Source organism: Sarcophilus harrisii, chromosome 4 (genome assembly GCF_902635505.1).
Source record: "Sarcophilus harrisii chromosome 4, mSarHar1.11, whole genome shotgun sequence".
In the NCBI taxonomy this organism is placed as follows: Eukaryota; Metazoa; Chordata; class Mammalia; order Dasyuromorphia; family Dasyuridae; genus Sarcophilus; species Sarcophilus harrisii.
The window spans coordinates 16,742,951-16,758,675 of record NC_045429.1 but is presented as its reverse complement, the minus strand read 5'-3'; the positions used below and the strand labels follow the sequence as shown (position 1 = coordinate 16,758,675).

The 15,725-nt window shown below is 34.9% G+C and overlaps 1 protein-coding gene across 2 annotated transcripts in view; it reads right to left on the bottom strand.

The window, feature by feature from the left end:
- The window catches only part of LOC116419008 (cytochrome P450 2J2), a 32,549-nt gene extending 22,183 nt beyond the window's left edge, over positions 1-10,366 (bottom strand). The window contains exons 1-3 of one of the 2 annotated variants that reach the window (XM_012547574.3): positions 10,041-10,366; positions 7,459-7,621; positions 1,792-1,941 (exon numbers count right to left, since the gene is read on the bottom strand). In XM_012547574.3, the coding sequence (XP_012403028.1) occupies positions 1,792-1,941; positions 7,459-7,621; positions 10,041-10,253 (526 nt within the window). In that variant the 5' untranslated portion in view covers positions 10,254-10,366. The remainder of the gene's footprint in view (positions 1-1,791; positions 1,942-7,458; positions 7,622-10,040) is intronic. The other variant, XM_031969015.1, reaches the window with a different exon arrangement.
- Positions 10,367-15,725: the final 5,359 nt, after the last annotated feature.

Below are 15,725 nucleotides of genomic sequence, written 5' to 3'. Positions count from 1 at the left end.
TTATATTTTAGTCAAGTCTTGGGATTTAACTGACATGTTTTGTTTCAACAGGTGGCTTTAAGCAAAGTACTTTACTTGTCTTTGTCTCCACTTATTCATCAGTAAAATGGGGGGCTGGACTAGGTGACCTTTGATATATCATGTGTATATTTTCTCAAAGATATCACCAACTGTGTAATGGCCATGGGCACAAATGTGCATGTGTATCCCCTGATTTTTGTGTGCATCTAGCAATACCCATGACTATATATATATATCTGTGGGCTACTTTTATGCATGTGTGTAGTAGAGTTGAAATTACAACTAGAAATACTGAAATGTAAAGAAAAGAAATATGAAGGTAAATAAGAAAGGAGGCAGGAAAAGTCAATGTCTAAGGAACTGGTCCTGGAACCTCAGACATTGCCTACTTCAGACATTTACTTAAATACTACTTTGGATATTTATTAGTTGGGTTACCTTAGGTCTACTGTCTTTCAACAGTCATTTTTCCCCATTTTCTCTTGTTTATATTTTGCTATACATAATTGTTTTCATGTTGTCTTCCTTAATTTAAACTAGGAACTCCTTAAGGAAAAGAATTCTCTTTTTCCTTTTCTTTATATTCCCAGTATTTAGCAAAATACCTGGAATATCATAGGCACCTGATAAATATTTATTAGTTTAATGACTCAACTTGGACAAGTCACTTAACTGGTCCACTTCTCAGTTTACTCATTTGCAGAATGGGAGGGAAGATTGATTTGATAGGCTCCAAGATTCATTTTTACTCTTAATCTATGATAATAAGAGGAAGCAGAAGAAGAGGAGAAAAAAGAAGTGGATAATTATGGGAGGAGAAAAAGAAAGAAAAATAGAAACACAAAACGAGGAAACATAGTAGAAGAACAAATATCTACAATAGCAACATGATAATAAGACAGATAATTTGGATGGACACAAAACCCTGGATCAATGCAATAACAACTATAATTCCAGAGGTCCAATGATGATACAGAGTATCCATCTCCTAACAGACTTAATTTACACAATGAGATAAATGTTTCTGTATATGGCCAATGTAAGAATTTATTTTGCATGGTTATGTATATTTGTTCTTAGGATCTGGTGTGTGTGTGTGTGGGGGGAGGTTCCCAGTGGGAAGAGGAAAAAGAACAAGAAAAAAAGATTATTGAAAAAGCAATCAAAATTTTAAAATAAATGAAGACAACAATATGTGTATATAACATACACATACTCATACACAGGAGTAGAAAGTAGAGAGGAAGTCAGAAGACAATAATAATAAGGGGGAAGATATGAAGAAAAGGAAATAGATGATTCAATAAATAGAGAGAAAGAAGGATGATTACAAAGAAAAAGGAAAGTTGGAAAAGGGCAATAGGAGAGAATAGAGACAGGTGTGTGTGTGTGTGTGTGTGTGTGTGTGTGTGTGTGTAAGAAGTTTCTGGAGTGACCAGTCAAGGCAAGGCTCCATGTGTGATATCTGAAGAATTAAGTATGTACTATCTATGTGTTGAGGGCAAAAAATGACTATAATGGCTTTCAAAAGAATGAATTGTCAGGGGTTGTGTTCTTGTTTTATTGCCTCATTTCCTAGAGAACAATGTTGGGTCTTTGAAAACATTCAATGGGGACATGGGGGGGGGTGTATTTTGCCTGTCTCTAGTCTAATGATGACCTTTCCTCCCCTGCTTCCTCCATCTACAATTACTGATTCTCTTTAATGTTCATTTGGTCAAATGGAAAATAACAAGAAATTGAAAACATCTCTGTCTGACCAGTGTTCACCTTTTTCTTCCCTGATAGCTTCAATGAGAAACATGGCCTCCTCCCGGATCCGATCTTCCAGGGTCTTCTTTCCCAAACCAAAGTTCCTCAAGGTCATTAAGGCAAATCTTCTTTGCTGTTTCCATGCTTGACCATTAGACAAGGTTAAGCCTAAATAATAATAATTTAGGTCAACATTTCAAAAGATCTGTAATCTTACTGGTGTGGTTATTTTCTCTACTATCAATAGAATTCAACTGAACAGGCATTTTTAAAAAATCCTATTATGTCCCCCAAACTATGCTGAGTATATAAAGTAAGGTGTAGCCAGTCCCTGCTCTGAAAGAACACTAATTTAAGAAATAAGAGTTAAAGTTTAATTGTATGGCACATGGAAATATTTGGATGTCCTAAAGACAAATAAGAAATATATCAAGGTTCAGAGGTCCTGAGAACCTATAAGGAAATTGGGATACATAAGTGTGAATTCCTGAATTCAGAGAAGACTCACTGCTGGATGAGTTTCTGCTTTGGATAAAATGGCTATGGACAAAAGGATGAGCATAAATCCTAATCTGGATGGTCGAATGCATTTTTGAGAATCCTAATTAATCTCAGGTAGCCCTTGTTGACTTTATCATCATGATGCTCCAGGTAAGTCAGCAATACTTTGGCCTCTGGGGAATAGATGTTCCCCAAGTAGACTTGTTGTCCCCCCTTTGTTTGATTTGATATAGAACTGATAAAGCTCATCTACCTTGATGACAGTATAGTATGAAAAGTCAACCCCATTTCTGTTTATCTCCCAAGCATGGGAGATAGTAGAAGAAGAAAATTGGGATATTCCTTTTTCAGGAAGGATCTTTACCTTGAAGAACTTGAGATGAGAGCAGAGAGTTTGTGAAAGGTGCCAAAGAATGGATTTGTTTAAAGACATTGTTTTTAATGACTTGGGAGAGGTTTCTGTACAACTACTTAGCCTCCACAGGAAAAAAAAATATAGGGTGTTCCTTTCACAGATGGTGCTATTTAAAGAGAGTTTATAAATGTGAAAAGACATTAAATAGATAATGGTACCCTTGACCAAAAAAGATGAAAGATGTAGAGAGATATTTTTTAAGCAAAGAGAGTCATGGGAACTCACAGTGGTTGAGGATTTCATTTTATACAATGATAAACATATTCATCCCAGTCATCTGCAGTATCAAGTTAATGTTAAAACAAAAAGAGAGAATAAGAGCTAGTAAAATGTCAGCAGAATTGCATTGCTGGCATCATGCCAAAGGGGGATTAACTTTTTTCTACTTGGACCCGGAGAGCAAAACCAGGAACAATCAGTGAATGATGTGAGAAGTAGAACTGAAATTGGAAGGAAGGACAGACTACTGATCAGTTAGAATTGCCCTAGTGTATCATGGGCTTCTTCTAAAGGTAGTAGGCTCCCCATTGTTAAAGATAATTCAAACAGAATCTTGGGGTAGGAATGTTGAGAGGAGATTCCAATTCAGGTGCAGGCAGTCTTAGGCAGCTGGGAAGATCCCTCATGCTTCTGAGATCCCATAATCCTCTCAAATGTCAAAATGTCTACCCTGAGCCCTTTCACTCATTTATTCAAAAATCATTTATTAAGGTTTGAAGATTAGCAAAGCACTGCTGGGAGTGATGATATACAGGCGGTATTAGACTGGTTGAGCTTTAATGGAAATTTCCATCTTATAAGGAAAATAAGTCAGAAATACTTAATAAGGGTCCAAGGAGATTATGAGACTAAACAACATAATCTTAAATAAATGTTTAAACACCAAATCATATAAACTATTAATAATTTCATTAAAGATAATGATAACAATGAGATAACATATCAAAACCTATGAGATACAGCAAAAGCAATCATTAGAGACAAATGTATCTCATATAGAGAATGAATAGACTAATGAATTGCATATACAATGTAAAAACCTAGAGAAAAAAATCAATAAAATCTCCAATTAAATACTATACTGGAAATTCTAAAAAATAAATATAATATTAATGAAAATTTGGAATAAAAAACCATTAAATTAAAAATAAAAGTAGGATCTGAATTTATGAAATAAAACAAATAAAATAGATAAATAATTGTTTAACATTAAAAAGAGAGAGAAAAGAAAAACAAATCACTAGTATTAAAACTGAAAAGGGTAAATATATTGCTCATAAGCATAAGATAAAATTAAAGCAAGTATAAGGAGTTATTTTGTTCAATTATAAGTCATTAAATTTAACAATTTAAGTAAAATGGAAGCAGTATTTATAAAAATATAAATATTTTTAAATAAATATTTAAATATTTATTTGAGCTTTGTAAAATTTTTTGTATGTATTGTAAAAAAATTAAATAAATATTTAAATAAATAAATAAATAAAAATCTAAATTTCTCAAAGTATCAAAAGAGGAAATAGCATATAAAAATAGAACTATTTTAACAAAATAATTTGAACAAGCCATAAATGAGTTTTCTAAAAAAAAAAAAAAAAAAAGCATCAGGACTAGTTGGATTTACAAGTGAATTCTATCACACATTTAAATATCAACCAATTCTGATATTAAATAAATTATTTGGAATGATAGGTAAAGAAGGGATTCTACTAAATTCCTTTTATGAAACAGATATGATACTGACACATAAACCAGAAAGAATACAAACATAAAAAAGTATAAACCAATTCCATTAATGATTATGTATACAAATATCCTAAATGAATTTTAACTAGGTTACAACAAAATATTACAAAAAATTACTCATTGTGATCAAGTGTAACTTCCTCAAAGAATGTTAATTTGACATAAAATAATTGTTGGACAATTGATTTTTTCAATAAATTGATTTAATCAATAATAAAAAAATATTAAAAATATCAATAGATGCAGAAAATGCTCTCAATAAAGAGCATTTCTATTCATTTCATTTCTATTAAAAACTTTGAGTGTATCTCAAAGACATAACTAAAAAAATTAGGTAAAATAAATTATTTTAGTAGAGTAGCATATAAAGTTAATCCATATCAGTCATCAGCATACTTACACAAACAAAACTTTACAAGAAGTCATAGTAAAAGATAACTTATTTAAAATAACTCAAGACAGTCTAAAAACTCTTGGAGTACACCTGCCAAATCTCAGGTATTATATAAACAAAATTATATAAAAAACTATTTTATGCAAATAAAATCATATTTAAATAATCAGAAGATATGAATTGTATATTGGTAGGCTGCTTCAACATAAGAAAAATGAAAATTTTACCCAGAATAATTTATATATCCAATGCCATTCAAATTAAATTACCAAAAAATATTTTGTTGAATTAGAAAAATAACAAAATTAATTTGGAAAAATAAAAAGTCAAGAATATCAAAGAAAATAATGAAAAGAGTGTAAAGGAAGTAAATTTAACAATATCAGATCTCCAACTATATTATAAGGAAGTCATTATCAAAACTATCTGGCACTGGCCAAAAAATAGAAAGGTAGATCCGTGGAGTAGAATAGACATACAATTTACAACAACAGATAAGCATAATAACTTTGTATTTCACAAGTGCAAAGACTTAAGATTTTGGCATAAGAATTCATCATTTGGTAAAAAATTGTTGGAAAAACTGGAAAACAGTATGACAGAAACAGAGAAAACATAGACTAACGAATTGCAACAATTCACAACATATATCAAGATAAGGTCAAAATGTACATATGATCTAAATGTAGGAGATTTTATAAGAATATTAGAATAACATTAAGCATCTCATAAGTCTTATGAATAGGTGAACAATTTACAAATAAAAGATAGAGAGCAATGTTTGGTATAAAATGGGTGATTCCAAATGCATTGAATTGAAAAGTTTAGTACAAGTAAAAGAAAAGTAGTTAAGATCAGAAGAAAAGCAAAAAAAAATTTGGTTGTTGGGGAATTTATAGACAGTCTATCAGATAAAAATCTTATATGTAAAATATAAAAAATAAACTTTACCAAATCTAAAAGAATATGAGTTAATTCCCTAGGTATAAATGATCAAAAGATGTGAAAAGGCAGTTTTCCAATGAAGATATCAAAACCATTTATAGTCATAGTTAAAAAAATCCTTTTACATTATTGATTAGAGAAATGCAGATTTAAACAACTGTGAAATATCAATTTATATGTGTCAGATTGGCTGAAATAATTGAAGGGGAAGGTGATATGTTGGAGGGGATGTGGAAAATTGGGATATGAATTCATTGTTGGTAGAATTGTGAATTGATCTAACCATTTTGAAGAGCAGTCTAGACTTACTAAACTCTCTATACCCTTTGCCCCCAAAATATCACTAATACCCCTTTTCCCAAAGATAATTCAAAATAAGGGAAAATAATCTATATGTTGTAAAATGTTTATAACAGCATCCTTTGTGGTGTCAAAGAACTGGAGACTGCAGGAATACCCATAAGTTAACTGAACAAGTTATGGTAGAAGATTGCAATGGAAGACTACCATGGTATCAGAAATGATAAACTCAACTATTTTAGAAAAACTTGGAAAAACTTGTAAGAAATAATGAAGAGTGAAACAAACAAAACCAAGAGAACATTATATAGTAAAAATAATATTATTTTAAGAATTACTCCGAATGAATAAGTTTTCTATTATAAATACCCAAATTAAGCATAGGACATATGAAGAAAGATGCTATCTGCATTATGAAAAATGACAGATACTAGTATTCATAGAATAATTTTACACAGGTGTGTAGCCATCTCTTCTGCCTATCTAATGGTAGCATTTCTAGGAGGCTAGTGAGGGGAAAATGGGAAAAAAAAGAAATTTACATAATGATTTTGTTGTTTATTGACAAGAATATTGTTATGCACAATAAATTTATAGTTTCATGTGCAATCATCTTTTTATTGCACTGTTATATAAATGCTTATTTCATTTTATAAAGTAAAAATGTTTTTTTTTAATTTTAAAGCAAAGCAAAATAAAACAAAACGAATTTGACTTTGATTTTATCAAGTTCCTCCAGATGCAGCTGACTTATAGGTCAAAGGGCTTAAAGTTAGAATTATAAACCCATAGAATTTCAAAATAGGAAGAGATCTGAGAGTCAATAGACTAACTTATACCCAGAAAATAACGCCAACAAAATATACTGAACACCTTTTGCTTGAAGACATCAACTGAGGGGGAATCTACCATTTCTAAAGGAAAATTATTTCATTTTTGATAGCTCTGATGGTGAGAATTTTTTCCTAGTGTCAAGACAAATTGTACTCTTCTGCAACTCCCTCCCTTTTCTGCTGGTTCTGGGGCAAATAAACTTACTCATTAATATTTTCAAATACCTAAAGACAGTCATCATACTCTTTTCATCCCCCCCCCCAACTGAATCACTTCTTCTCTTTAAGTTAAATATTACAGTTTCCTTCAACTGATCTTCTTATGGGAGACCCCCCTTCTCTATTCTCATTGCCCTTCCTCTCAATCCTGTTCCTCTCATTTCACTCTCAGACATGAAGGAGAATTCAAAGGCTTGTTTTTTTATTTTTTCTGGCATTTTTTTTTATCAACAAATGGGCTGGAATCCTTCAGGGATGGTGGACAGGAGTCAAAGATATCTTTCAAAGAATTCTGGAGATGAAAAATGTTTATCATAATCCAGAGAACTCACCAAATGATTTAAAGACATGGACGAGGAGAGCAAATTGGGGACGATCGATAAATGCCTCATCTTGGTTAAGTAGGACCTCCTTGATCATTGGCAATCCAGTTACCATCATAAAGATAAGAGTGCCTGCACGTGTGATGAAAACATTTCCATATTGCTTAGCAAGCTGAAAAAAGAATTAGTTAGAGTTGAAAACTTTTATTGTCATTCAAGCTATTTTTGGTGAAACAATGTGAAATGGAGTCCACCCAATTCTGTCTGATCCAATTAGGTTGAATTCAGTTCAGTTCACCCCCAAAGAACAATGAATCATCCAGCTACATCCCAAGTCCTGTGCTAGGAGTTGAGCAAATAGACACAAATACCAAACAGTTCCTTTCCTTAAAGAATTGACTCTGGATGGAAATTTACTGTGCATTTATAAGTAAATACAAAATATATATAAAGAAAATTCTAAATGATTTCAGAAAAAGATTAACATGAATTTAAAAAGGCACTTGTCTTCAGACACCCTTATCTGAAATCATTACAGTTTAATCGGACCCCCAAAAGCTTGTCTTCTGCTTCAAGAACTTCAGACAGTGAATGACCTCAACTTTATAGCATAATTTGACTATTTTCAGGAGCCAGGAATATTTAGACTTTTAAAAAGTAAAAAAAAAAATGAGGTAAGAAGTGGGATATGATAGGAGTTTAGAATTTGAAATCTATTAAGATCTGGATTCATATCCTACCAGGATCTTTGACCCCTACTAGCAACCAGTCACTGGACATTTCCCAGATTTAGGTAACACAGATAATTTTATTGAGGATGAAATGAAATGGTGGATACAAAATGTACATAGTATACATCTTTATAAAGATACAAAGACTACATCAATCTCATCTGGGAGGCAGAGTGGGATACTGCTAAATACCAACCATCATTAACAGCATCCTAAAAGCCTGGTTTCACATCCAATACCTGATCCATGCAAGGCACTTAACCTTTTAATGTATCGGGTAGGATACCTCTAATGGGTTACTCCTTGATCTGGGCTTGGCCCTGGACTACCATTTTATCAATAAAGGCACAGATGGAGTGCTCATCTGATTTGCACTCAACACTGAGTCAGGAAAGGCATCTGGGTGTTGCAGTTGACCAAAACAGTTTCAATGGGCTGTGATTGGACTGAATGCAATAATGTGAAATTCAAAAGGGTAAATGTAAAGTGTATCTTATTCAATCTAAGATTCAAAAAGTAGGTTCAAAAGTGCATTTGCTCTGAAAGAAATCTGGGTCTTAATAACTTCATTTTCTTTTCTGATAATAGAATTTCATTATAATGAATTTCCTAAAATAAAATCCAATTTTATTTAAAACCATGATTCTGAGGAAGTATCCATCGGTGTCAGCAGACTGACTGCCAAAGAGGTGCAGAACACCAAAAAAGTCTTTATATAGGAACTGAGTAAACTGTACCCAATAATCACTATTGTGATACGTCAGGTTAAAAAATTATTGTTAGTGTTTGGTGAACTTAATTGACACAAATACTACCTGGATGTTGGCAACATAAAGTTTACACTCATAATTGACCAATAAGTCAAGTGAACGTCAGAGGCTGACATGGCTTGTCCATAGTCTGAAGATCAGAGTTGAGGACCATGGTTTCTTAACTTTTCATAAATGTGTGTGTGTGTGTGTGTGTGTGTGTGTGTGTGTATGTGTGTTGTCCCTTTGTTCCTCTGGTTAATTCTTTGTATTCCTTCTAAGAAAAAAAATTGTAAGTTCATAAAATAAAATAAATAGGATTATAAAGGAAACCAAGGATATTAACATTGAATGACAAAAATGTTTTTATTTTATTTCTTTCTTTTTGGTGAGGCAATTGGGGTTAAGTAACTTGTCTAGGGTCACACATCTAGTAGATAAGACACTTAATGTGTCAGAGGCCAAATTTGAATTCAGGTCCTACAGACTTCCGGGCCAGTGCTCTATCCTCTGTGCCATCTAGCTGCCCGTCAATAAATATTTGTAACTGGAATTCAGGGGCCCCAGGCAAAGTGTATCTGATTTAAGAATTTGAAAAGACCTCAGATGCTGCCTATGTAATTTTTGCTAGTCAGTCCACTAATGAACATTTATTAAGTGCCTACTGTATACTAGGTACTGTACTAAGCCCTGGGATAAAAATAAATAAATAAGCAAAAGACAGTCTCTCAAAGAGCTCACCTTTCTCTTAATGCATAATAGTAATAATAGCTGACATTTATCTAATGTTTAATGGGTGCCCATCACTGTGCAAAACACTTTACAATTATTATTTTATTACATCAGATTCATATGCTAAAGGAAAGTCCACAAGTAAACCCACAGGTGAGGAGTTTCTCCAATTCAGAAGAGGATGAGAACCCAACTATCTAAGCCCCAATCCAGACGTTCCTTCCATTGCAAGAGGATGCTACTTCTCATGTAGGGCCAGAGCAGGGAGGGACATCCAAGGTCGTTTGCTGCCTGCTCCAGGACATTACCCAGCATATGCCCCAGTTCCCATGCTCCACTCACAGCCAGTAGAGTCCTGCCCTTCCATCTTACTCCTTACCTTTTGAATGTTGGCTTGAGGGTCATTATAATTTATGTGGAAGAAGTTGCCCAATATGGGCAGCCCCGGAGGGCTAGGAGGGTAGTTTAGGTGTCTCCTCCTGCTCTTCAGATAATGTGCCAGGATCAGGATGATGGCAGAGAGGAGAAGGAGGGTTTGGAGGGAAGCTTCTTCCCAAAGAGAAGGGAGCATGTTTCTCAGAGAGAGCTGCATCTTTCCCCAGTTCTGACACAGACCAAACAAGCCAAGCTCCTCCTCCCTCTTCCTCTTCCTACACCACAAACAGTGTTTACGTGAGAGACAAAGCTCAAGCTGTCTTCTGTCTCCTTGGAGCTGTTGCCTGGGATGGCTTTCTAGGTCAGCCTGCCCTCGGTGCCCCAGCCCTCTGCCAGGGCCTGCCTCCTAGGAGCAAACACTACACCCCTCCAGAGGAAAAGAATACCAGGCTTGTCAGCTGGGAACCAGAGACACAATTTGGCCAGGGAGATCTGGGGAGGCTCCACACAGAGACAGATCCACCCAGTGGGCCCCAAATCACAGGGCCAGAGCTTCGGGGCAAGAAGAGACTCAGAACCACAGCCCTTGTTTAGGAGAGCAGCAAGCTGAAGCCCAGGGAGGCCAGGAAACTGACAAGGTCCCATCACTCCTTCTAAGTTTCAGAACCTTTACTGGAACCTTGCTCGGCTGGTCCAAGTTGGCACTCCACTCCCTATTGCAAGCTGCCTCCAAATGGGCTTGGGAACTAACTTAGAGGGGCTCCAAACCTAACATTCAGGGATCTTGAGTGGTATGTGATTAGATTTTAGTGGATCTGTAAACATGAATGGGAGAAAATAATCTCAATTTTATTGGAATAATTCCAATAGATTTGAAATAAATTGGCATTATTAAAGTAAAATAAAATGAAGAATAAATTAAAATGAAATTCCAAAAGAATTAGAATAATTGAAATAAAATTCCCCAATAGAATTGGAATAAATGGAATAAGATGTTAGTATACTTAGATTAAATTGGAAGGAAATTCTAATATAATTGGAATAAGATTTCAATTTAATTAGAAAAAATTGGGATAACTGGAATAAAATTTTAATATAATTGAAATAGATGGAATAAAATGTCAACATAATTAAAATAAATTAAAATGAAATTCCAATATAAGTAATGCAAACTGGAATAATTTGAATAAAATCCCAATACAATTGGAACAATCAAAATAAACATACAATATAACTAGCATAAATTATGATAATAAGAATAAAATCCCAATATAATTGGAGTAAACGAATAAAATTTGAATATAACTGGAATAAAATTTTAATGTAATTAGGAAATAACTGGGCTAACCAAATAAAATTCCAATCTAATTGGAATAAATTGGAATAAATGGAATAACCAGAATCAAATTGCAATATATTTCAATATAATTGGAATTTTATTTGTAATGGATATGTGTTATTTTATGCATTTAAAATGTTATTCTACATCCAGCCATTCTGGAGAGCAATTTAGAACTATGCCCAAAAAGTTATCAAACTGTGCATACACTTTGATCCAGCAGTGTCTCTACTGGGCTTATACCCCAAAGAGATACTCAAAAAGGGAAAGGGACCTGTATGTGCCAAAATGTTTGTGGCAGCCCTGTTTGTAGTGGCCAGAAGCTGGAAAATGAATGGATGCCCATCAATTGGAGAATGTTTGAGTAAATTGTGGTATATGAATGTTATGGAATATTATTGTTCTGTAAGAAATGACCAACAGGACGAATACAGAGAGGATTGGCGAGACTTACATGAACTGATGCTGAGCGAAATGAGCAGAACGAGGAAATCATTATATACCTCAACAGCGATACCGTATGAGGATGTATTCTGATGGAAGTGGATTTCTTCAACAAAGACAAGATCCAACTGAGTTTCAATTGATCAAGGATGGACAGAAGCAGCTACACACAAAGAAAGAACACTAAGAAATGAATGTAAACTGCTTGCATTTTTGTTCTTCTTCCCAGGTTATTTATACCTTCTAAATCCAATTCTCCCTGAGCAACAAGAAAACTGTTTGGTTCTGCACACATATATTATATCCAAGATCCACTGCAATCTATTTAACATGTATAGGACTGCTTGCCATCTTTGGGGAGAGGGCGGAGGGAGGGAGGGGAAAAATCGGAACAGAAGTGAGTGCAAGGGATAATGTTGTAAAAAACTACCCTGGCATAGGTTCTGTCAATAAAAAGTTATTTTAAAAAAATAAATAAAAATAAAAAATAAAATGTTATTCTGAGAAAGGATCCAGAGACTTCTGCAGATTTCCAAGTCTGCTGAGACACAAAGAAGGTTAAAAAAAATTATCTCCTGTGATAGCTCAGCACTTCTAAGTGCTTGAAATAACTTTTTAAGCCTTTCTCAGTCTGTGAGATTGAGACCAAGAGCCAGAATGAATGGAAATCCTTTTGTTTCCCTTTCCAGTTGCCTTCATGGAGCACAGGATAGGAAGCTGGACTTGGATGGGAGGGTCTGGACTTGAATTTTAGCTCTTCTAGTTTTGCTTCTCTGAGTCTGTATTTCCTCATCTGTTAAAAAAAAGGATATTTGGCAATTAGAGCTATCAAACACAAGACCCTTGCAAAGTCATGTCTACTCTCCACCATCTTGGCTCCAACTCAATCCTAATATTCTAGAGGGAATTAAGGTTTATGAGGAACTTTGCATGTATCATCTCATTTGCTGTTTACAACAATCATGTAAATCCAGGATGATTATCATGCTTTTGTACGGATGAAGAAGCTGAAGCTGAGGAAGTTTCAGTCTTGCCAGGGTTGCATAGCTAGTAAGTGTCTAAGGCAAGATCTGAATTCAGTTCTTCTGACCACGAGTGCATGGCTTGCAGCTGCCAACATCATGAAGGTGTTTTTTGGAGGATCTCTCTTCTGACTGAACACTTTCCTACTCCATCATCCTACATCCTAGAAGTGACAAATATACTGGAAATTGGGAACAGGATGCTAAAGTCTCTAAATGGTCCTCAGCCTGTTGGGATCTCTGCTATGATTTCATCCTGAAGCTCAGAAGGCACTCACTCTCACTCTCTCTCTCTCTCTCTCTCTCTTTCTCTGTATGTGTGTACATACAGTATATATGTATGTAGGATGTATATATGTTTATAGCTATATATGTATAGCCATGTAGAGATAGAGACAGAGATATTTATGTATATTTGTATGTGTATATATCTTTATACACAAATATACATGAGATGCTCAATAATACATTTGATACATTTAATTTAAAATTAAATAAAATACAAATGCATGTTAAGTCTTACATTTGAGTCCAAAAATTCAATTTCAGGAAGACAAGATAGACAAGGCATGACTAGCAAGAGTTTGGCTGAGAAAAAGAGCTGATAATTAAGTAGACAACAAGGTCAATGTGAGCCAAGGCAGCCTGGGGCAACCTCTCCTCAGTTGAAAATCCTCAAATCTACTCCTCCTGCCCCAATCTCTTTGTGGGTGTGATCTCCCTTCTTTCATCCTCAATCACTATTTAGACATCTCAAACCGGATGTCTACTAGACATCTTTAACTGAATTCATTATCCCCCTTCCCCCTAAACCTTGCCCTATCCTTTAATGTACCATTACTGTCAAGATTTAGCCCCTAAAAACCATCTTGGATTACTTACTATCTTTCACCATCTACATCCAATATGGTACCAAGGATCATTGGCTTCTGCTTTGCAGCATCTCTCAAATGCACCCACTTCTGTGTCCTGAGTCTGCTACCATCCTGGGTAGGTCGTTGGCGTATCACAACTGGATTACTGCAATAGCTAGCTGGTGGGTCAGCTTGTTTTGAATCTCTTCACATTCAAATTCATCTGCCCATTCAGGACTCTGGAAGAATTTAACATGGATGACCCACAAACTGAAACAATTGGAACCAATAGTTTTCTGCTTTGTTTTGGTTTCCTAGAAAGTGGGTTGCCTGGTTGGAAAACAGTGGCAGTTTACTACACGCGTGTCTGTCTTTTCTGTAACTATTTTACTTTGAGAGAAACTCCATAATAGATCAGGCTATTAAAACAGCCAACAATGCCTGGATATTCTCTCTCAGAACTATTCTTTGTCTTCCATAAAGGAGTTAAAAAAAAGTCTTGCCTACACAGAGCACAGACTCTCTTGAAATATTCATTTTTTCCACTGAAAATGTTACTTTCTTAGTTTTCTGAAAAACTCTTTTCTTCCGCGTCACAGTTATTATATTCTTGTTTCTTTGCAAGGCAATTGGGATTAAGTGACTTACCCAGGGTCACACAGTAATTACCACATTCTTGCAACAACCAATTTGTACCTAGAAATAATGTAATTTTCAAAGCCTCTTAGGGAGAGCATAGAAGTGAACTTAGAAGGCATTAAGTCTAACCACTTATATCCACAAATGAAGAAACTGAGGTACAGAAAAATTGTGTAGTGAATATTGAAGCAATATTTAAACCCAGATTTTCTATCAAATATTGTCAGTAACATTTAATACTTACATAATTTAGGTGGTTGCACTGAACAGAGTGCCAGGCTGAAGTCAGGAAGATTTATCTTCATGAGTTCAAATGATAGCTGTTTGACCTTGGACAAGTGACTTAACCCTATATAACATGTAGAATTCGCAATAGATGACCTCAGATCCCCATTTAGCTCTAAATTTCTACCTCTAGGGGCAGCTAGATAGCTTAGTAGCTAATGTACAGGGTCACAGTCAGTGAGGAAACTCTGGGTAACATATAAGACCCTTCATCCCAGAGAGTACTTGCTGATGTTGTCTGATTCAGTTCCCCATGTCCCCTAAGGGCTCTCGGCTTTCCTGAGAAGTCAGGGGGCAGTGACAACCTGTGTTGTGATTGAAGCAGAGTGATACCAGGTGAAAGACTGATACTATATGGAAGAGTGATAGCCAGAGGCAAACTACATACAATAGCAAGTTGTTCATGTGGTCCCATGTGCACAATATATAGTTAGTACACGCCTAGTGTTGTTTTGGTTACATAAGAGTAAAAAAACTGGGAAAAAATGGACTCCATATTTCCATCATCCTGGGGAGTCCCACCTCATCACTTCCCCACTAGGAAGGCATATTTTAATCACTCCAGCGTGGGGGCTCTAGAAAGCAGGGCACAATAAGAGAGAACACTGGCTCTCAAGTCAGGAGGACCTGAGTTTAAATTCGGCCTCAGACTCTATTTCTAGCTATGTGACTCTGGACAAGTCACTTAACTCCAAGTGCCTTGGAAAAAAATAAAAAATAAATAAATTTGTACTTCTATAATTTGTTGACAAGGATGCTTCAGTAAATCTCCCCTATGGTATGGGGTCATGTGATCTGCCAATTGACATTCAACAAGTATGTTGACCTCTTTTTGCCTTTTATCTTCATTATTAAATGAGGGAGTGGGAAGAAATATCTCCAAAGTTTCTTCCAGTCAATGAGCTATGATTCTATAAACTAAGACTTGTGATCACTAGGAGTAGAAAATTAAAATAAAAAATAAAAAAAAAAACAATTTAAAGTATACAACAAAATCTTTATCTACTATCTGACCTTTCAGAATCCTTTGGTTCCAGAACCTGCTCCCCCAAATCTTTGCCAGTGAAATAGGCAAAGAGCCAGGAATAATGAACATAGGTGAGAGC